Raw genomic sequence first — 21,711 nt, forward strand, 5'->3', positions numbered from 1 at the left:
TTTAAATTTATATTTTCAATTAAAAATTTCTTGATCTAGGCTGGGCACGGTGGCTTACGCCTATAATCGCAGCACTTTGGGAGGCCGAGGCGGGTGATCATGAAGTCAGGAGATTGAGACCACCCTGGCTAACAGTCTGTACTAAAAATACAAAAAAATTGGCCAGGCATGGTGGTGGGCGCCTGTAGTCCCAGCTACTCAGGAGGCTGAGGCAGGAGAATGGCATGAACCTGGGAAGCGGAGCTTGCTGTGAGCCGAGATCGTGCCACTGCACTTCAGCCTGGGCGACAGAGTGAGACTCCATCTCAAAAAAAAATTTCTTGCTCTATTCAAAAAATGGAGTCATTTTTTAAACACATGTGGCAGTAACCCCATAATGAGTAAGGTATAATAGACCTAGCCATGAAACATAGAAAACTTAACCATGTTCTACTTCTGCTTTGTATATAGTGATCACCAGCAGCTTGCAAAACTTATCCAGGAGTCACCAACTGTTGAACTGAAAGACAAGTTAGAGTGTGAACTGGAGGCATTAGTGGGAAGGATGGAAGCAAAAGCCAACCAAATAACTAAAGTTCGAAAATACCAAGCCCAGGTAACTCAGTTTTCCTTCACTCAAGTTTCTAATGATTAAGAAAAAAAATACACTTTAATTCAAATATTAAATTATGACACTAAGTGTATCATAGATAAATATCTACAGGAGATACTTCTTTACTGAAGACATTTGTTCATTAAGAATTGGTAAGTAGATTAGGAAAGAAGACACTTTTAGTCGCTTAGCATATTCATCTAAGATACATCTTTCAAATACTGAATGTATTTAATATTCTTTATGAATAAGCTTTAACTTCTTTGATGAATTTAAATAGTTCTGAGTTTATCCAAGTAAGTTTTTTTTAAAAAGCACCTGGGAAATTCTATTTCCAAAGGAATAAGTCAAACATTAAATATGTGAAATATATTTATGTTACTAATCATTTTATATCAGCCAACAATGTAGTATCTACTAGATGCAGTGGTGACATCACACTCAAGGGTTTTTATCCAGAGAGAAACATGATTCAGGTATTTAAGAGATTACTATAGTGACTAGGGGTAGGGTGATGGGATCAAGGCAGAGAGGCTGAGAGATCAGCTATAGACATATAAGAGGTGGTCAGCAAGACAGTAGTTGGGTTTGGGCAGAGGTAAACAGATTTGAGGTATATTTTGGAAGTAAAAAAAATATTGGGGTTATTTGCTGCTGGGTATCATGTAGAAGGAGAGGGAGTTAGGCAGGATGGTGATTCCACTGACTGAAATGGAGAAAGCTGAGAAGTTCAGAGAGCAGAACAGGTTTGTTGGCTGTTGATTGGTAGCCATATGATAGACCCAGTGCCAAGTGCTTTGAGTATATCATCTAATTTTCACAAATGGCTTATGAAGTGGGTATATTCTCATAGATGAGGATGCTAGGCCACATTTTCTGGGAAGTATGCATATATCCTCAGCAAAATTAAATAACTTGCCCAAGTACCAGCTCACTGGGAAATGGCAGAGCTGGGATGAAACTAGCCTTTTCAACTCTAAAACTTGGGATGTTTTTTCAAAGTTCATGTATGAAAAAGAAATACAAGTAAATTATTCCTGTAGGAGTAAGGAGTAATGGTTTAATTTGTTGCTCATACTAATTAGACTTATTCTAATGGAACACCAACATGCCAGCATCAGTTTGGCTAAAGTAAAAATAAAGCTCCCTTGGTTTAAATTATTCTAAAATAATAGAACAAAAATGAAATTCTTTTCATAGTATTAATACATTACCAATTACATCTGTTCATCCATCTGGAAATTGCTGCTTTGCCTCCTCAGACTAGTTTCTAGAATGCCTTTCTCCTCTTCTCCCATTTGTGAAAATCCTTCCTGTTCTTTTCTGTGTGTCTGATTTTTGCCTCCTCCATGAGTTTCCTTCAACTCCCCTTGTTTTTCACTCGCCCTGTTCTGTACTTTGGCAATATTGCCTTAATTTAGGACAACCAGAATTTGTTTACTCAGGTTTACTTGTTTGTATATTGTTATATATATTTAAGCATATATTTATTTATATTAATATTTAAGTGTTAAATGACTAGTGCAGTAGGTTTTGAAGTCTTTTAAAAAAAGCCTAGGATGTATTATTTGAGTTTCAGTTAGCATAAGAGTTAACCAAAAAAAGGTACTCTTTTGTACTTTTTGTTGTCAGAAAAAAATATTTTCATTAAATTCTCCTTTTCCTTCCTGCCTTGGTTATTTGGTATAGCTGGAGAAACAGAAGTTAGAGAAGCAGAAGAAGGAATTAAAAGCTACCAAAAAGACTCTTGATGAAGAAGGAAACAGCAGCAGCCGTTCTGGAATCACAGGGACCACAAATAAGAAAGATTTTACCAAACTGAGACCTGGAGAAAAAGGCAGAAAAAATCTTCAGTTATTGAAGGACATGCAAACCATACAGAATTCACTACAAAGCAGTAGTTTGTGTTGGGATTACTGACTCATAACCAGGTCAGAAATTTTATTCAGATAATCTGTACCTCATCAATCAGATGATGACAATTTACTTCCCAGATCTCATACTCACTTATGTTGGAATTAATTAATAGCAGGTGTTAAGGGACCGAGGCTTCATTACACAGGCTTTTCATGTATGCAGGATGACTCAGTGTTAAAACATTTAAATGGAAACCAGGGGGGTTTTAAAGCCTGAGAAACCACACATAATCTTGTTTTGTTGAGATGAGTTTGCTGTACTGATATATTGCACTTTGTAAACAGATTACCAGTTTTTTACTTGTGGGTGTGATTTTTTAAAAATAGTTCTTTATATTTAAAATTAGGTTTACATTTTCAAAATATGAGACTATGCCATAGGCAGTGCTTGCTTGAAAAGTCTCATTTTTAAATCTCCCTGGCATGAAGTGCCCACTTCCCCTTTCCAAAGCAACCGTTAAACATACTTTGTTTCTACTATTGGTGGAGTTTTTCTATATTTAAATATATATTTCAGAGGATTTTTATTTTGCTTTTTGGCATTTCAGACTTTGATCAGTATTAAGTGCACTTGTATTGCTTTTTTATCTGTTAATTTTTTTAAAGACCCAAGCAGTCATTTTGAGTTATATCTGTAAAAATTATAAAAGGATTTTTGAAAGTATAAACAAATTGTCAGTGAAATGAGATTTTGGAATAAAGTGAGAATGGGAGAAGGGATATGTTGTGAGCATATACCTTCATAGTTCTTAACAGCTGTTTTGTAATCATGATATTCAGTCAAGGCATTATGGTTTTTAATCTTGAAACTTAGAGAACCCTTTGAGTATTTGCTTTTACTGGTGTACAGTATGAGTGGAATATGAACTGTACACATAATTGTTATGTTTCTATAAATCATAATTTCAACTAGATCAAGACATGTTAACATTTTATAAATTTAAAGTCAATAAAGCACCTTTTTAAAAGAAACACTGAAACTTTCCTTAACAGCCTGTAAAAGGCTTTGTGATAAGCTCTCAAAAAATGCATTTCTAAATAGGACATCAATGTACTGATGAAGAGAAAAAACTAGTACTTAGTTGCTATACTCATGCTTACATAGAAAGAGAGCCCAAGAATATTAGATTTCCTCATGATACAAGATACTACAGTAACAGACTTTAATTTAGGATCCTTAAGTAGATTTTGGGGTATTTGTGGCTTGTAAACTTGTGCTTGTGTGTCCAGTTTTCTAATGAGTAGGTTTGTAGCTTGATCGAATTAATAACTGTGAGCCCATAGACACAAGAGAAGTGAGAAACAGTGCACTGGTGACATGATAAATATATGTGTCAACCACCATTTCAACTATTAAAAACTGCTGTTATCTCCTTGTTTGAATTTCAGGTCATTAAATTGTATAACCATCATTTGAATTGTAGTGGCTCTGAGTCCTAATTAGGAGAAGGGTGATTGAATGATGCTAAATCCCACCCCATTTCTCAACTAGGATTCAAACTGAACTACTCCAGCTTTTTGTACTCTCAGGTGAGAAGTGAAAAAATACTGTTTCAGTTTTCTTATCTGCAAGTTTACAGTAGAGGAATGTGTCATCCATCCACTAACGTTGTAACACAGCTTTATTGCAATTCATTTCAAATAAGGTATGTTTACAGACTTGTGGTAGACAGGTGAATTGTTCATTCCAATATAATGTGGTGAATTGCAGTGGTAGTAGCCATATACACAGTGCTATGGGGGCACAGAGGAAGGTGGGGATGTCAGAGAAGGCAGTCGTGAATCAGATAACTTCCCAGAGGAAGAGGTGATGCCTAAACGCTAGAAAAGAGGAATTAGTCACAAGGGAGAACAGTTGTTCCAGGTGCACAAGATAGACTGAACAAAAGTGGGGAAGCAGGAATCTGCAGATTACATGAGGCAATTGTGAACAGAAGAGTAGCACTGGTACATAACAGTTGAGGTATGCAGAGACTAGGTCGAAGGAGGCTAAGGAGCTTCAACTTAGTCATACTGGTCTCTAAATTTTGTAACCCTAATCAAAAAGGGAAAAAATTACACCTGTACAACCAACAGACTAGAAATATAAAGTTATGAAACATGTAACTGTCAATTCAAATATTTAAAAGTTTTGCTTGTGTAAATATATAAAAAGTGCTAGTATTCCTCCTCCCTCCCTTCCACACACACCAGTGGTATATCTTAAATGCTCAAGTGCATGTACTCCATATTGGAGACTTCTACAGAAGGTGAGGGGAACCACTGGAAGGTTCTCAGCAGAGAAGTGGTAGGGTTGCACTTAGATTCCCCTGGCTTTTGATTGGAATTTGAAGTGGATGCAAGTATATTAAGACTAGAAGCTTTAAATTCTTGATCTCTTCAGCCATTCTACATTCTTGTATGTGGTACCAGGCCAAGATAATCAAAGTTTAAATGAGGAAAATGGCAGATGCATTTGTGAAATACTTGGAGTAGAAAGCTTAATGTTTAACACCGATTTGCTAGCCACTTAAATGCCCTGTTTAAAAGCTTGTATTTCACACAATTACCAAAGAAATAATTTTGGTACTAATTTTGCTAAATTGGATATACTAATAGAAACTATAGTTCCTCATTGCAAGACCAAGAGGGAGGCTAAGGTTCAGACTCCCTGTATAGTGAATCAGTGAGTGGAAAAACACTGTATATTTTGTTTGATTTGGGTGTTGGTTAAGGGAAAATGGGTACAAATTGAACATTTTCATGTGGGGTGCATATTCCTCCAATAATTTCCAAATATTTCTGGGGAAAAAAAAGAAAAGGCAACTTTGGACAAGAACAAAGTTTAAAAGTCATTTGGAATTTCTTTTAATTAAAAGACCAAGGGACAAGAAGCTCCTTTATTACAGTACATTACATATGGCTCTTATATAGAATAAAAGTCAAATGTTTCTACCAGCACCAAACTCTTACTTGTAGCAGGTGAACAGTGAAGCAAGATTTCTTTTACTGGCTTTGAGATTGTAATACATCTTTTACATGCAGTGTGTTCTTTGGTAGTGGAAATTATAGAATTTGCAAAGGGAAAAATGTAAAATTTGAGCATAGTACTTCTCACTATAAGCTATTTATACAGACTTCAGAAAAATGTCAGTCGTAGTAAGATTTTTAAATACTTCTTAAAAACTTGCCAATTAGCTTCTGTGTGTTCAGACACACAAAACAAGTGAATAATTAGTTTTTAAAATATCTCCCATGATGTTTCTGGTAATTGGGCTAATCTGAAGGGCATAGAATTCTTTGAACTCCTGTATGGATACTTTCTGCCCTTCATCTTCCCCCAAGCACATCTATAAGGCCTCCCATTTTGGCTCAACTTGCTAATATGTCTTAAGTATGTAAACAATGACAGCAATAATTTTCAACTACTACTACACCATAATATCTTCAACACTTTGCCTTTTACTGTATGAAGAATATGGAAGTTGAAAAGTGATCAAGGTAAATCAATTACTGAAAAAAAGAAAAACCTAGAATGGAGAAAAGGATATCAAATGATTTTGATCTGTGATGACATCAAGGCCCAATATATGTGATGCCACAGAATTTCAGTTTTGGTTTGAAAACTGATACTCCTCTGCACAGTGAGCACAGAGCATATTTCTAAAATGGTTTTAATATTACCAGAAGCCAAAAATTTGTAACAGCATTTGCCTTTTAATAGAAACTTGTTCCCACTGTGGATCCAGGATTGAAGTATTTTAATATCCTTTGGATACTTAGAAGATTAGTATCATAATCATGTAATTACATATGGAGTTATTTCACTTAAGCTACCTGCACTGCTACAGTTCTAAACTCATCCTAGAGAGATTTAAAATAAATAAAGTGACTGAACTTTCTCTCATAGATGGGTTCTAAATTCGGAAGACTTTCTACTCATAGAGCTGCCAGTGTAATCAAGAGTGTATAGCAATGATGCCCCTGATCTTACAGTCCTTTATACAACAGTTTGGACAGGAGTGACACACTGTGCAGGAGAGCTGGCTCTTTCTGAGGATGAGGTTGATCGGTTAGAAATCTCTCTCTGTAGTTCCTCTACTTTTTTCTGAAGCTCTGCTCGTTTAGCAAGAAGTTCTTTATATCTGTTGTGAATAGGTTCCTGCAAGAGCAAAACATAAAATATTCAACTAGGAAATCCTGACCAAAGAGTCAAATCACTCCCTAAATGTTGCAGTGTATGTTCTTTCAGCTGTTGGAACCAGTGGCACCTTTCCAACCCATCAGTGAAGTTAAATACAGGGACTATGGACACCACTCATCTTTCCACTGGCTTTCCCAGTGCCCCTGAGTATTTCCAGAGAATAACCTGCTGTGTAGGTGCTCCTGAAACTGGTACTTTTCCAAATACAACAAATAATTAACACAATTAAAAGTCAGTAGTCAGAAGATTCCCTATTATTTACAGGTTTTTAGTCTTAAACAGTTCTAAGTAGTTAATATTCCATAAACATATTCACAGTAGACCAGAATTTTGTTCAGCTTTTAACTTTCCTAAAGCTACTTTCTTCAGCTTATTAAAACAAGAGCCCCTAGAGGTTATCCAGACAGAGGAGGGAAGATGCGAGAAAAGAGAGCAGTGATATGTCTGATGTCATACAAGCAGTCCTAAGAACCAGGTATACTGATTACCCTGCCCCAGTATAGTACTTTTTCTACTATACAGTTGTAACTATTAATGGGTAAAGAGTAAAGTTTCAAATATGCACAGATAATCTTTCCAGCTGCTTTTAAGGGACAAAATTGCATTGTATGAATGAAAATTCCCATTGTATATCCTACAGCACATACCTGTGGTTTCATCCGTGGATTCCACCTTATGTAATATCCCACCCAGAGCTCTAGGTGGCGCATGCTGGCTACTGGATAAAGGACGTGATTGGAATAGCTCCCATAGAGAGGATTAGTGAAGTCTTCCACCTGGCTATTTATGTAAGACCACAGTGACACAGTCCTTTTAGGAAGATTCTGTAGGCAGGAAAAATAGGTAAAGATTATCCACCACATAAGCCATTTACACTTTAGATGAAATTTGTAAAAAAAGTACTTTGTCGTCATTAAAATCTCTTTAGAGGATGTGGACTTGGAGACTTCAGTGATAAACCAACTTATATTAAAATCAGAGGGTACTGGAAAACAGTCTGCATTTCCTCAGATACCATATGATCCAGCAATTCCACTCTTGTACCTATCCAACAAACGGAAGACATGTCTGTACGAACTTTTTTATAGATGTTCAAACCAGCATTATTCATTAATAGTCAAGAAGTAGGAACAACCCAAAAGTCCATTAACTGATGACAACTAAAATATATCCACACAATGGAGTATTATTCAGCCATAAAAAGAAATGATGTATGAACCTTGAAAGCATATTAAAGGAAAGGAGCCAGACACAAGGTTTACATATTAAATGATTCCATTTATATGAAACATCCAGAAAAGGCAAATCCAGAGACAAAAACATTAGTGTTTGGCAGGGCTGAATGGGGAGTGACTATTAACAGGTTTTCTGAGGTGATGAAATGTTCTGAAATGAAAATGTGGTGATGGCTGTACAACTCAGATATACTAAAAACCAGTCAACTATATACTATCAAAGTGAATTTCATGGTATGCATATTATTAATTTAAAAAAGTATTAATTTCAAAAGTTTTTTTTTTTTTTTTTAATCAATGATTCCTACCCAGGGCCTTCAAAAAATAAAACTATCTTTGAAACTTTGTTATGCTATTTCTAATGAACATTCCTTAAGTTATTGAGTGCCTGCTATACATAGAAATATTTACTGCATGCTAGACACTGAAACATAAGGTGAATTTAAAAATTTAATACCTGCCTTTAAGGAAGTCTAGGAAATACTACATAGCAGTTCTTGTGGCATTTTGTATCGCTTATTTAATAATCTTCATAATTTTACAAAAGGAGACATTAACTTCCCCAAGCAAACTGTTACAGTAAGTGATAGATCCAAGATTTGAACCCAGCAACTGAGCTTCAGTGCAAGTACTTATTCCTACTGTGCTTTATAAAATAAAACATAAACTACTTTATAACCACATTTTTTAGAATAAAAGTTGATGCAGAGGGAGATACTAATCAAGATGACTAAGATGTTGATACATAGGATAGACAAGTTTTGAGAAAGAAGTAAAACTTGAAATGTAATCCTTACACCATTTTTTCTTAATACCAACCCCACTTAACAGTGATACCTCTGGGGAAAAGTGGGATAATGAAAAACTTTAACTTTCCACATACTATCTTTTATGTGTTTGAATTTTTTTACAGTATTACTCTACAACTTAAAAAACTCAAAAACTTAACCTAAAATGTCTCCATAAATAGGATATACTTGGGAATTTGAGCTGCCTATTCACTCGAATATACATTTTCTGCTAATTAAATTTTTCTGCACCTACTGTAAAGGATTTCCATTCTACATAGAAAAAAATGGTACACTGGTGGCTCCTTAGATTTCACACATTTCAGTTCTCTTTAGCACAAACTACTTCCCACCCATGAACTCATAGCAGACAGCTAGCTAGCACCTTCAGCCTTGTGACAAAGATACTTCAGAATATATCAGTTCCAGATCTATGGAAGGAAGCAATCAATATTACAGCATGTAAGATAAAGTATGACCCAAAAGAATGACTTCAGTTGAAATCTATCACAGAGTACATTCTTTTAGGGAAAAGTACACAGTAGAGATAGTATGGGTAAGGTCATGTTTCATATTTTACCTCTTTTCCTCTCTGTTGTTCACTATTACAGAGGAATGTTCCGAATAAGCAGCTGTATAGGTGGTCCAAAATGGTAATGAGAAAATACTCATTGAATTCAAATGCGGTAGGAAACTGCAAATCGAACATCACAAACACATAAATTAAGACATTCTTCAAGCATACTCATCCCTGTCATGGGTAGATCCTTTGAGGTAGTATTTAAAAATAAGTTAAACATTCAAATCTGCATTATTCCAAACCATTATGGCATTATTTGTATGATTTTCTTTTCAAACATCGTGTTATCACTTTAACGACCATGATGTTTCTGTATCCGCTATATCTGCTAACCCTAAACTTGCAGGCTGAATTTTGACTTACGCAATTCTGGCAACTCTAGGCATTCTCTGCCAAAAATGACCACAAACAACATTAAGATTCTTTAAATTTTCAACAACATAGTTGTTTTTCTAAGGATTACACAAAAAAATGCCAATAATGTCTCCAGAAAATGTTAGCAATACACAAAAGTAAACATCTAAGGCAGATAATTTACAAGTTAATCAACCTATTAAATACTTAGGTTGCTGAAAAAGTAATTGCAGCTTTTGCCACTGAAATGGCAATTTTGCACCGACCTAAACTTTGCAGGGAACATCCATCCCATCAAACCAGAGTCCCTTGTAAGCCACTATTTTAGCAGCATCTAACAAAAAGAAAATTCACTCTCTAACCCAAGCCAGGGGCTTGACTGGATGTCTTAGTTTTACACAACACAATTTTAGGGTACTAATCAAATAAAAAATTACAAACCCCCGTAAGTTAGAAGGATTCGTTTAATCCATCCTATCTAATATTTCAGAATTATTTGAAAGCTTCTATGTAAGGTTCTACCAATTATAGGGCTGTATGTAAGAAATTATATAAATATTTAGATTGCAGACTGTGAAAATACACATTGCTTCCAAGTTTTTACTTCTTAGATCCCTTCCTTTATAGTGGAGGAAAATAGTATAAACGGCATGTAAATGGAACAGGGATGAAAACAACTTTGCCTTGAAGTTTCCTACATTTTAGCAAGTATAGACAGGGTAACATGACAGATTTCCTAACAATAAAGGGCCCTTAGTAGGCCTTGAATAATTTTTGTGGCTGTGAAGCTGAATGAAGCAGATGATCAAGCAGAAGATGACCACGCATTTCCACAACAAAAAGCTAATTGTAAAAAACTGTCAAATTCCATTTATTCCTTTAAAAAATAAATCCCATCTCCTGTATTTGTTCACACTCCTAACAGCCTTTTTATATAGCCAAATATGAATGCATCCTGAATCACTAAATAGCAATCCCAAGGATCTAAGCCTGTGATTAGTTTTTCATCTTCTTGGCAAAACTATTAGCTCAGTTATGAGAAGACAGCTTAATCAGTAGGCATTTCCTCACAAAGAAACTAAAATAGCAGGGCATTAACTGCAGCTATTGCTTTTAAAATCCTAAGCAGAAGAGAACTATTTTGTTTTATTTACATGTTTAAAATCTAAAAGGCCCTTCAACAACTGCTTCCTGATCTCAGGACTGAGGTGACAGAGATGAGGATGGAAAAAGGAGGAGAGGTATAGAATCTGGCTATCATAACATAGTTGGTTCTGTTTTGACAAATGTGCTATTCAGGTCTCTGTACTAGTATTCAAGTATTTATAAAACTGATAATTGCTAACAAACGTTACGACTAGCTAATATGCTTTATATTCAGAAAGAAAATATACAGAAAAACACTAGGTGTATAAAATAAAGACAGCTATCAAGTATTTTAGGTTCTATCAAAAATACAGATTTAAACTGATTTTCTTTTATTTAGTGCCATGTCAAAATTAGAGTTAAACTACTTTTAGATAGAGCATATAAAAAGTTAACAAAATTAAAATTACTAAGGAAGAAATGTATTATGATGTACTCTTCTCCCATCCAAGTGCTCACAAGGCCTGACCCTGCTTAGCTTCCAAAATCAGATGAGATGAGTGCATTCAGGGTGGTTGGCTATAGATTATCATGTACTCTTCCCTTCTTCCCTTTTTTTTTTTTTTTTTTTTTTTTTTTTTTTTTTTTTTTTTTTTTTTTTTGAGACGGAGTCTCACTCTGTCGCCCAGGCCGGAGTGCAGTGGCCGGATCTCAGCTCACTGCAAGCTCCGCCTCCCGGGCCCACGCCATTCTCCTGCCTCAGCCTCCCGAGTAGCTGGGACTACAGGCGCCCGCTGCCTCGCCCGGCTAGTTTTTTGTATTTTTTAGTAGAGACGGGGTTTCACCGGGTTAGCCAGGATGGTCTCGATCTCCTGAACTCGTGATCCGCCCATCTCGGCCTCCCAAAGTGCTGGGATTACAGGCTTGAGCCACCGCGCCCGGCCATCATGTACTCTTCTTTGCAAGAAATTGGTAAATGTGCTTTTTTTCTAACAAACATATCAGAACTGATATTCAAACACATCGTTTCCTTCAAGGTATTCACTTTGGAAAGCAGTACACACAACCATCAACAATACCACGGTTTCAAAGAGCTTTCCTACTCCTTTTATGGCGAATCTGATTTTTGCCAACAGTCAAAGGTTATTTAAAACTGAATATGGTAATAGTCAAAAGTGGGGTCCTAGTGTTTTGGGTCACATATCCAAAAAAGGATTGTAGGGACTTACGTAGTTGACACACTGCCTCAAAGCCAATTCCAAAGGAAAAAGTCAAACCTAATCCAATAAAAGAACTAAACATTGTTAAACTAGGTATATAGCACCTCTCCCTCCTACCTCCCAACATACTGCAGGTCTGATTTATAAACCAAAACTGAATTGCATACACCTTTTCAGTATATATGCTAAAACACTAGTCTCATCATATTGTAGTCATAGCTACGAAAATGCTTCATTTAACCCAACATGTTTCTAAATAATTCACCCATGCAGAAATGCTTATGGAGGCAATGGACTATTAAATATATAATTGATTATTTCACCTGATTACCATTCATTTTCTTTTACTGAAATAGTATTTTATTGAAGCTAAAAATATGCTCCTAAATAAATATGATCCAAAGCCAAGCAGAGCCAGCACTTGCCCTACTTTAAATTCATATGGCAATCTCAGTGCAAACAATTCAGACTTCCAGTTGTTTTGGGGTCTAATAAAGCCCTAGGTAAATAATTACCTCCCAATGAGCTGCATTCAACAGGGTTTCCAGATGGTTTTTCTTGAGTCAGAATTAAATCATCTTTTTAAGACAGTGACCCCTTGCCTCATTAATAAAGTGATCTCACAGTAAACCAGGTGTTTTCTCAGTCCCCTCTGCTCTTTCTAAAAGATTAAATTCATTTATATTAATATTTCAAATTTGTTAGAAGTTCTAAAAGCCATAATAGCTCGTTCCATGCCAAAAAATAAAAAGAACTGAATGTAATATGTGCCTCCCTTGTTATGCTTCCTATATAAACATTTTTCCCTTAAAATACAAATTTTCAGAACGAGCAGATGGAAATTTTTTAAAAAATTAACAGTTAAAGTTACTTAAAAGATTTGATTTTGGCTTGTGATACCTAGCTTATTTTATCTCCACTCTTACCAATATATAAATGAGCTTCTAGGTAAGCCTGTTTAACACTATTTGTTCAAAACAAAGGATAAAATCTCTTGGGAGTTATTATCAATGCTACTCATTGAAATGCTAATAGAATAAAACTGTTAAGTGTTAATCTTTAACCTGATTCATAATGTGACAATAAATAATAGCTCTCACATGGACATGGAGATGTTACAAGAATTTCCATTTAATGATCTATAGGATAATCAGTGACCATATCTCCCCACTCTGACAGGAAAACTGAAAGGAGAGATGTATAAGAATAGATAGGCCAGATAAATTACCTGTCTTGTCATCTGCCAGACACAGTCAATAAATTGAAGAAAAACAGGCGATCTGTCTGCATCTGCATGGTTCTTATCTCCATGGCCAACTCTCTGAAGCAAAAAGAGTGAAATATATGAACTTTGGGGGAGTTTTCATGTTTTGGTGGAAATAATTTTTTTAAAAAATAATAATTGGTCAATAGTCTAAAAATTTTCAAAGTCAGGTTCTGTGGTTCACACCTGTAATCCCAACACTTTGGGAGGCTGTGGTGGAAGGATCACTTGAACCCAGGAATTTGAGATGGGTCTGGGCAACATAGCAAGACTCCATCTCTACAAAAAATTTTTAAAAGCCAGGCCTGGTGGCATGCACCTGTAGTCCTAGCTGTTCAGGAGGCTAAGGTGGGAGGCTGGCTTGAGCCCAAAAGTACAAGGCTATGGTGAACTATGATCGCACCACTGCACTCCAACCTAGATGACAAAGCGAGGCCCTGTCTCAAATACATAAAATTTTTCAGTCTTTTAAAGAGCATTGCAAAGTAAGTAAAAAATCACCCACTAGCCTGCCAAGCAGAAATCTATTAACATTTTGATGTGCAAACTGCTGAGATATTTTCTTACACAAGTGCTTGTAATACGAATTACTACTCTGTTTAATAAACCCAGATCCTAAAAAGGTTGCTAATAAAAGATGGAAGCAGTCAGAACTCAGAGGCCAGATTTTTGTCCTAGAGATTTTAATTTCTCTCTTTGAGAAATAAGTTACATGGACACTGGCCTCAGAAAGCACCACTCTCTGTTAATACCTTGACCAGTGAGTGAAGGGTACCCCATCGTATCTTAGCGCTGATGTGTCTTCATTAGGAGGAACCGTATTAGCACACATCTTAGAAAACCTGCCAAAAATGCTTGACATCCACCCTTCAAGCATGCAGTCATCTACCTAGTTTCTCAGTTATTTCCTCTGAGGACCTTTGACTCAGATAACTGAAAACAGAATCCTGCTCCTTACCCCAAAGCAGACATTCTAAAAGTGTGGTCACAAACATCCAAGGGCTGTGAAGTCAAAACTATTTTCATAATTTATTAAGACATTATTTACCTTTTTCAGTGTGTTGGCATTTGCACTAATGATGCATAAGTTATGAAGGATAAAAATTCTGGTGCCTCTGCAGGCATCAAGCAGGGCAATGCTTGTAATTAAAACTGCATTTGTACCCACTGTATTCTACCACCAGACACTCGCAGTTAAAGAAAGGAAAAAAATCGATTTTTCTTATGCCAGTGTGCTTAACCAGACAGCAAAAATTACTAACTTTATTAAATCTCATCCCTTAAGTACACTTTTTTTAATGGCCTGTGTGACAAAACGGTAAATATGTGTAACTCTTTGCTGCTGCACGTAGTATGATAGGAGATAGAACTTTCTCATCATTTTTACTTGAAAGAGAAATCAATATATGCACTGTGCTTAGAAAGACTTAAAAAGTTTTTTTTGAAAATGTACAATGTGAATTATCACTGAAAGGAAAACAACTGACAGTATTTGTTGTCAACGAAAATATTCAAGCTTTTGAGTGAAAACTGAATTTTTGGAGAACTTTTGCTCACCGTAATGAGCTTAAAAATACTTGAAGGCTTTTCTGACAAAATCAATGGTGGTGATTAACAACTGTGATTTTATGGTATTATATGACAAAATGCATTTACATTTGGAAGATTTGTGTAACTCAATAAGCCAGTACTTTCCAAATAACCAATATGTGATGTTACAAAACCACACATGGGTAAAAGATCTATTCAAAATGGAAGCGAGACCAATGGAATTTAATGATTAAAAAATTCATTAATTTGATTTTGGATTCCATATAACAACTAACCTCTAAGAAACTACCATTTATCAAGTTCTGGCATAGTATCAAAGAAGAATATCTACAATTCCCTGAAAAAGCTATTAAAATACTTTCTGCTTTTCCACTTACATATCTGTATGTGGTTAGATTTTCTTCATATACTTAAAACTCACAAAACAGATTGAAGGTAAAAATAAATATAAAATTCAGCTATCTTCTATTAAGCCAAACTCATTAAATTTGTAAAAGTAAAACGATGCCAGTCTTTTCATTAAACTTTTTGTTTTGGAAACTATTTTTCCATTTAAATATTATTTCTGTTAATATATAATAGGCTTATTTCCTAAATTAGGAAATATTTTTAAATTTTTTTAAATTTAATTTTCAATATGGCAAATATTGATAGATATAATTCACATAAAGTTCTCTGGGTGACAAGTTTGGGGAGTTAGGAAAAAAAAGCTATCCATAATTGTTAACAATGTAAAGGGGGTCCTAAAACCAAAAAGTTTGAGAATCATTACATTAACCTTGTGAGCAAATCCTCTTGCCTGGGTGCCCTTTAACTGTCAAAATTCTATTTTCAGAATATAACTAGGAAAAAAAAAGAGGGGGGAGTAGGTTACCAGAGTCAGCAATTTAGGAATCCATAGCAACTTCAAACACCCCAAAATGTTTGATTTTGATCACATTTATATGAACATGTGCAGCTTTGGCTGACTAAAACTTTATTCTTTGAAGTAAGAGTTTGTTTTAAATGGCCATTTCATGATAAGTACATTGTGTAGAGAGCGGCAAAATGTGAGCCATCTGAATAAACACCCCAGGTGCCCAATTTTATTTAACAGTTCAAGTTCAAAAGAGCAGACTAACTTTAAATGTCTGTTCCTTTCAAGTTACAGTTGACCCTTGAACACCACAGTTAGAACTGCACAGGTCCACTTACATGCAGATTTAGGGATGCGGAACCCACATACACAGAGGGCCGACTTTACATGGTCCCTGCAGGGCCAGCTTCAGAACTTGAGTATGTGTGGATTTTGGTCTATTCATGGGGTCTGGGAACCAAGCCCCCACATATACCAAGGGACACTGTATTATAAACACTGCTAGTATACTCTGGTAACTACTGGATACTAAAGGTTAACATTACAGACAGCATCTGGGTAAAGACCCTTCTAAAAGTTTTTCAATTACTTAGGAAAACACCTGCCCAGAAACACCCATGGATAATCACTGAATGATACATCTGATGTTTCCCAGTGGAGATCACAGAAAAGACCGGGTCAGATGCTTGACAAATAGCTAGCTCTGGCTCCAGACTAGTCATGTTAGGGATATCCTAATGCTTTCCAAAACAAGCAAAAACGTTTGCCCCACTAGATAAATGATAATTTCGAAGAATATCTTATTTTAAAAAACTTTTTTTTTCACATGCCTTGGTATCAAAAGTCAAGGTTCCTTACTTACTAGTTGAAATCGATGTCCAAAACTTAGCCATTCTTTCTCTACAAGGACTTCAAATCCTCGGATAGTTCGATAGTATCCATCCAGCATGAGCATGGCAAGGGAAGTGAGCTGAGCTGTGCGATCCCAGCCATCACTGCAATGCACTACCACAGACGTCTTCCCTGATTCTACCTTGTCAGCAATCCTAAGAGCCCCTGCAAGAATAAGCTGGAAAACAGATTTTTTAATAAATACTTCCTTCTTCAAAATTTACTAATACAGCTTATGAGGGATCACTATTTCAATAACACGAGGAAAAACATTTGTCCCTTCCTAAGAATAATTTTTTTAAATGGTAGAAGATATATAAATTTTGCTTTTAAAACTAGAAAAACCTCATAATTGTTGACTCCTATTAATTTGCCCAATGAAATAGCCAAATAAAAAGTACCTTTGGGTGCTAAATAAATCATGGTGTAAGATTCTTCTTAGAAAAGTTCTAAAGAGATCTGTTTCTAAGAATCATCAAATATTCCATCATCTATTTAAATAAAAATAATTGATACGGAGATGGAAGCTTTTTTATGATTTGAAACAACGCTTACTGAAACCAAATTGGGACAAGTACCTGAAAGCAATAATACTGGATCTCCTTTGAAATATTCTATAGCATTTATTGTATTGTTTTGACTAAAGATTTTTATGTCACAAAGCATACAGCAAGCATACTATAAACTTTAGAGTGAGCTACTTTTCTGTAACACTATGCATGAAAATTCACAGATTAATATGTCAATCTGTTATTTAAAATAACTTAAGTTCTTATTTTTTTAAATATGCAGAAATCCTTTACAAAATAACTTACCTTTTCTGAAATCAATCTTGAGTTAAAACTAAATTATTAAAAATAATTAGATATAACCAAAAAAGAAACACAAAAGTATGGTATCTTTAAAAAAAAAGGACAGTACAGCCTATTCTTCCCTGCAATGGCCATATCGTATTATACTTGAAAAACAGTATAGTTCTACCTACACAGATGAGAATGAAAGAAAACAGATTATTAAGCTTGGAAATATCGTAACCTCCCCTCGATCACAGCTATTAGCATATTCTGGAAATGGGGTACTATGATGATCTTGACATCAGGATATCGGAGGCATTTGTAAGCCTGAAGTGCCTAGACCCCATTCTCCAATGATCCTAATTCAGTATTTTAAATAAATTTCACCTATAATTCTAGTGCATATACAAAGTTAAGAATCACTAACCCAAAGGTTTAGTTACGATTGGTCAGGAAGAGTTATCCAAAGTAGTAATCGTTCATTCATTCGTTAAATAAACATTCATGGAGTCCATTACTAGAAGGTAGATGCTGCTCTAGGCACAGGCCATACAGCAGAGAACAAAGTTCCTGCTTACTGAAGTTTACATTCTATTTGGGCGAGGCCCACCAGTCACAAATAAACAAGGAAATATACAGTATACCAGTGGCAATAAGGGAAAACCCTCCATAGAAGTTATAGGGAGTGCTGGTAGAACTCTTATTTTGTAAAGAGGCGGGGAAAGGCCTCTCTTAGGTGATATTTGAACAGAGACCAGAAGAGAGGGATTGAGTGAATAAACTTTCTTGGTGTGATAAGGATTGGGGGAGAATAAAGTAGTTTAGCCCAACTATATGTCTTATACCTCTAGGGAAATTTGATTCTGTTATAGCCAGCCTTTTAGAGACCATGTTGTAGCTGCAAATTAAATACTTGGAGTTTTCAGAATCAAACACAGAGATTTATGTTAGTTCCAAATCAAGCCTAAGACTGTATATTTGCACATCACATAATTTAATAAATGGGCCACATGAACATGCTGAGTAGTGTTTACACTTTGTGATTTTCAAGCTTCTAAGCTTCTCAAAGGGAAACAATAATAAAAGTGGTCTATTTAAAATTCTTAACTCAGTTTGGTTTTCTCTTCAATTCTGTCTGAACTTCAGAGATTTTAATGTGAGTAGAAGTATTGTTCTTATCATGAAAGATTGCATTTCCCATTACCTCATAATATTTATATATGTGGTTACATAAGTCTATATTTTGGTGAGTTATGTTACTGACAGACCATATCTGAAAATATGATAACTATATTAGCATGTTAGGTAAATTAGCACTGACATATGCTCTGCAAATGACTTAGCACTCAGTGTGGCTCATGCAACCACTCCACCTCATTTTCCTGATCAGAATGGTTTTCACATATCATGCAACTAATATTTACTGGGTACCTATTCACAGATAGTGCTGCCCTAGCTCCTGAGAAGACAAAAATATATATATAGGATATACCTAGTCTTGGTCTTCATAAATAGCAATATACATTGGTTGACACACAAAAGGAAACAAAGTACAGGCTAGTTCCTGACTAGATAGAAAGACAGGGTAAAGAGTTCAGAGAAAATGGAAAAGGATGTAATCTGGGAAGACTATGAAGAAATGAAATATGAACTAGAATCTGAAGGATGGTTCGAATTCAGATAGGATGGCAGGGGGAACGAAAGAAGTACAACAGAACCAAATGCACAGTATAAAAAACCAATTCATTCAAACATTAAAATTCAGTAGTAATTCCAAGTATCAAAGCATTTACCCATTTTTCATTGTTAATATTAAAAGCTAATATAAACAAAGGGGTAGAGAAAGTCTTTGTTTGGGATATAGTAACACACACCCACCTTAATATGTTCTAGCCAATGAGTAGATTCCAAGTTAGACAACCAGTGAGTTTCCTCAATGTTGGGGTACACAATCTCCTTAAGTTTTCGTAAAGATTCTCTCATAACATGAATATTGTGAATATCCAGAAAAACTAGTTCAGCATTTTGATAGGCATCTTCACTTTCATAACCTCCACCCTTTGCCTGGAAAAAAGCACACATCATGGAAAATCATAAATGAATGCACATCTGTGGACAAGTGACATAAAATATCCAATAGCATAAAAGATGATACATATTACTGGAGACCAGGAAAACTCCACGGGAAAATGTGGATGGCTCAGGACAACTTATTTAGCACAACCACTCACTTCCTCATGTTCTTCTTTACCAAATGAATATATACGTACTCTGACTTGCTCATGTGGCCCGTTATTAAAATTAAATGTGAAACACATATGAGGGTACTTAAACATTGTAAAGCACTAAATTTTCCCATCCCATACTTCAAGTTCTACCCAAGCATAAGTTCTTACAGAAGACTTCCTTTCATATATACTGAAATTACCAGACTATAAGTTTCAGGTGCTGCGACCGCATGTCTGGTTTACCTATGCTTCTTCACCTCCCTGCCTCTTCACCTCATTTTAATCTTCATATCTAAGAAATAAACTTTGCAATCAAAATGACCTGCTTCTTTTTTAACCACATAATTCTTTTTAAATAAAAAGAACAAGTATAAAAGCACAGAATGCTATCATCATGAATGTTCTCAAAGACTTAAATCTACATCTACAGAATAGAATGAGAAAATATTTGGTGTTCAAAATAAGCTATGGCTAGAAAGAAGAACCTAATTTTTCTGGACTTAATCTTTTTATATTTCATGAATAAAATACTCTATCTTCTACCTAACTCATGTGTAAAATCATACTTCTTAGAGCCCTAATAGAAACAAATTAGGAAAATACTGGAGCAGCAAATATAATTATATAAAATTAAGTGATCATATGACCCACGTCTTTGAAAACAACAGAACCCACGAACTCATAAACAGCAACAAATTACTGAAAGAACAGAAGTTCAGCTTCCTTTCTGACACTGAGAGTGGGAAATCATTTGGCACAATTATAGAATTAACAGTGTTTCAATGGATTCCTGTTAACAAGGATTACTTCTGAAGAGTGGGAATAAGACAGGAACTTTCAATTCAAATTTGTTGCAACATTCTAGAAAGACAGCAGTGGTAACAACTATACAGAACCTGTCACAGAAACACATAGAATGAAAATGTCCTGGAATCAGGTAGTGGTGATGGTTGTACAACTTTGTGAATATACTAAAAGCACTGAAATGTACACTTGAAAAGATGAGCACTTTTCAGTAATGGTACCTGCTGCTGTAGTCAAGTTGTTATGTCTTCTCTCTCCTTCCCTCCTCCTATAGATTTGGTCAACTGAACCAAAATTTCAATTTCCACAATGCTAATATTTATTCTGCTGGAACAATCAGCTACAGCTGACTGTCAGTTCGTCATTCTGAATAACTTGTTCAGGTGGAGGACGGTCAGAAGAGGGCACCACTAGTCACTGAGAACACTAGTTTGCTATTCCTAGAGCAGAACTATACAGGGACTTCAGTGAGTCATAAACTCAGTTGTCAAATTTGGAGAAGTGGGAAACTCAGAATAACTGAACACCTAGTTATTATGTAAGTAAGCACAAGGTTATGCATTATTTTTTATTAAATGATGCTTGCTCCCAAAACAACACTGTTAACTATTATTCTCATTTTTACCAATAAACAAACTGAGGTCTAAAGAGGTTAAATAACTCAAAATCACACCATCAAGTTGAAGAGCCAAGACTAGAACCTGTATCTTTACCAGTGTAGAGCTTGAGCCCTTTTTACTACACTGTGGCCCTGCCAAACTCAGCTGATCCATGAAACCGTAATTATAATCATAATTACTAAGAGACCATCTGACCTTGTTGGCAACAGCATTAACACTTGGCCGGGCATCAAATATAAAGATTTTGTGAGATTGGGCATTGGAATCCATGATAGCTTGAAGGTATTTTTCATCTTCTTTGCTTCGCTTTCCACTCACTCCAACCATGGGCTGGCTACACCGAGTGACTGTGGCTTGACTTTCAGGATGAATCCATGATAAAACCTTAATGAGGAAAAAAAAGGTAGCACACCTTTTGCATACTTCTCTGTTTATAATTCTCAAAAACAGTACTCAGTAAATCTCTGCTTTCTAATTGGATCCAAAGCCTGGCCATGAAAGGACATCTGGGGCTGCTAGGAAAAATTATCGCCTTTCTTTCAAGCCAATTCTGGCATGTGGAAAACTTGGTCTAATTCTTTAGTCAGATACTGATTTAGGAAAGTTGTTGATTACTGGGAAATGTTACCTCCTGGAAAAAATACTTTGAAACAGGGCTAAGTAAACCCCACTTAATATATTAGCAAAACTGCTCAGTTCTAAAAGCCTTTAGAATCTATGAATTTTGTACCTAAAATTATTTAAGCTCA

General features: G+C 35.5%; 2 protein-coding genes across 12 annotated transcripts in view; one reads left to right on the forward strand and one right to left on the reverse strand.

Moving 5' to 3' along the window:
* CEP57 (centrosomal protein 57) overlaps positions 1-5,445 on the forward strand; it is a 43,430-nt gene extending 37,985 nt beyond the window's left edge. For 4 of the 6 annotated variants that reach the window (XM_038005301.2, XM_073020476.1, XM_038005302.2 and 1 more), the window contains exons 10-11: positions 451-595; positions 2,282-3,480. In XM_038005301.2, coding sequence (XP_037861229.1) covers positions 451-595; positions 2,282-2,512 — 376 coding nt within the window. In that variant the 3' untranslated portion in view covers positions 2,513-3,480. The other 2 variants (XM_008020600.3, XM_008020602.3) reach the window with 2 other exon arrangements.
* MTMR2 (myotubularin related protein 2) overlaps positions 5,328-21,711 on the reverse strand; it is an 86,864-nt gene continuing 70,480 nt past the window's right edge. For all 6 annotated transcript variants that reach the window (XM_008020605.3, XM_008020606.3, XM_038005292.2 and 3 more), the window contains 7 exons: positions 21,158-21,346; positions 19,189-19,374; positions 16,488-16,694; positions 13,183-13,275; positions 9,295-9,408; positions 7,339-7,515; positions 5,328-6,649 (listed from right to left, as the gene is read on the reverse strand). In XM_008020605.3, coding sequence (XP_008018796.1) covers positions 6,488-6,649; positions 7,339-7,515; positions 9,295-9,408; positions 13,183-13,275; positions 16,488-16,694; positions 19,189-19,374; positions 21,158-21,346 — 1,128 coding nt within the window. In that variant the 3' untranslated portion in view covers positions 5,328-6,487. The remainder of the gene's footprint in view (positions 6,650-7,338; positions 7,516-9,294; positions 9,409-13,182; positions 13,276-16,487; positions 16,695-19,188; positions 19,375-21,157; positions 21,347-21,711) is intronic.

This window comes from Chlorocebus sabaeus, chromosome 1 (genome assembly GCF_047675955.1).
Source record: "Chlorocebus sabaeus isolate Y175 chromosome 1, mChlSab1.0.hap1, whole genome shotgun sequence".
Lineage (NCBI taxonomy): Eukaryota > Metazoa > Chordata > Mammalia > Primates > Cercopithecidae > Chlorocebus > Chlorocebus sabaeus.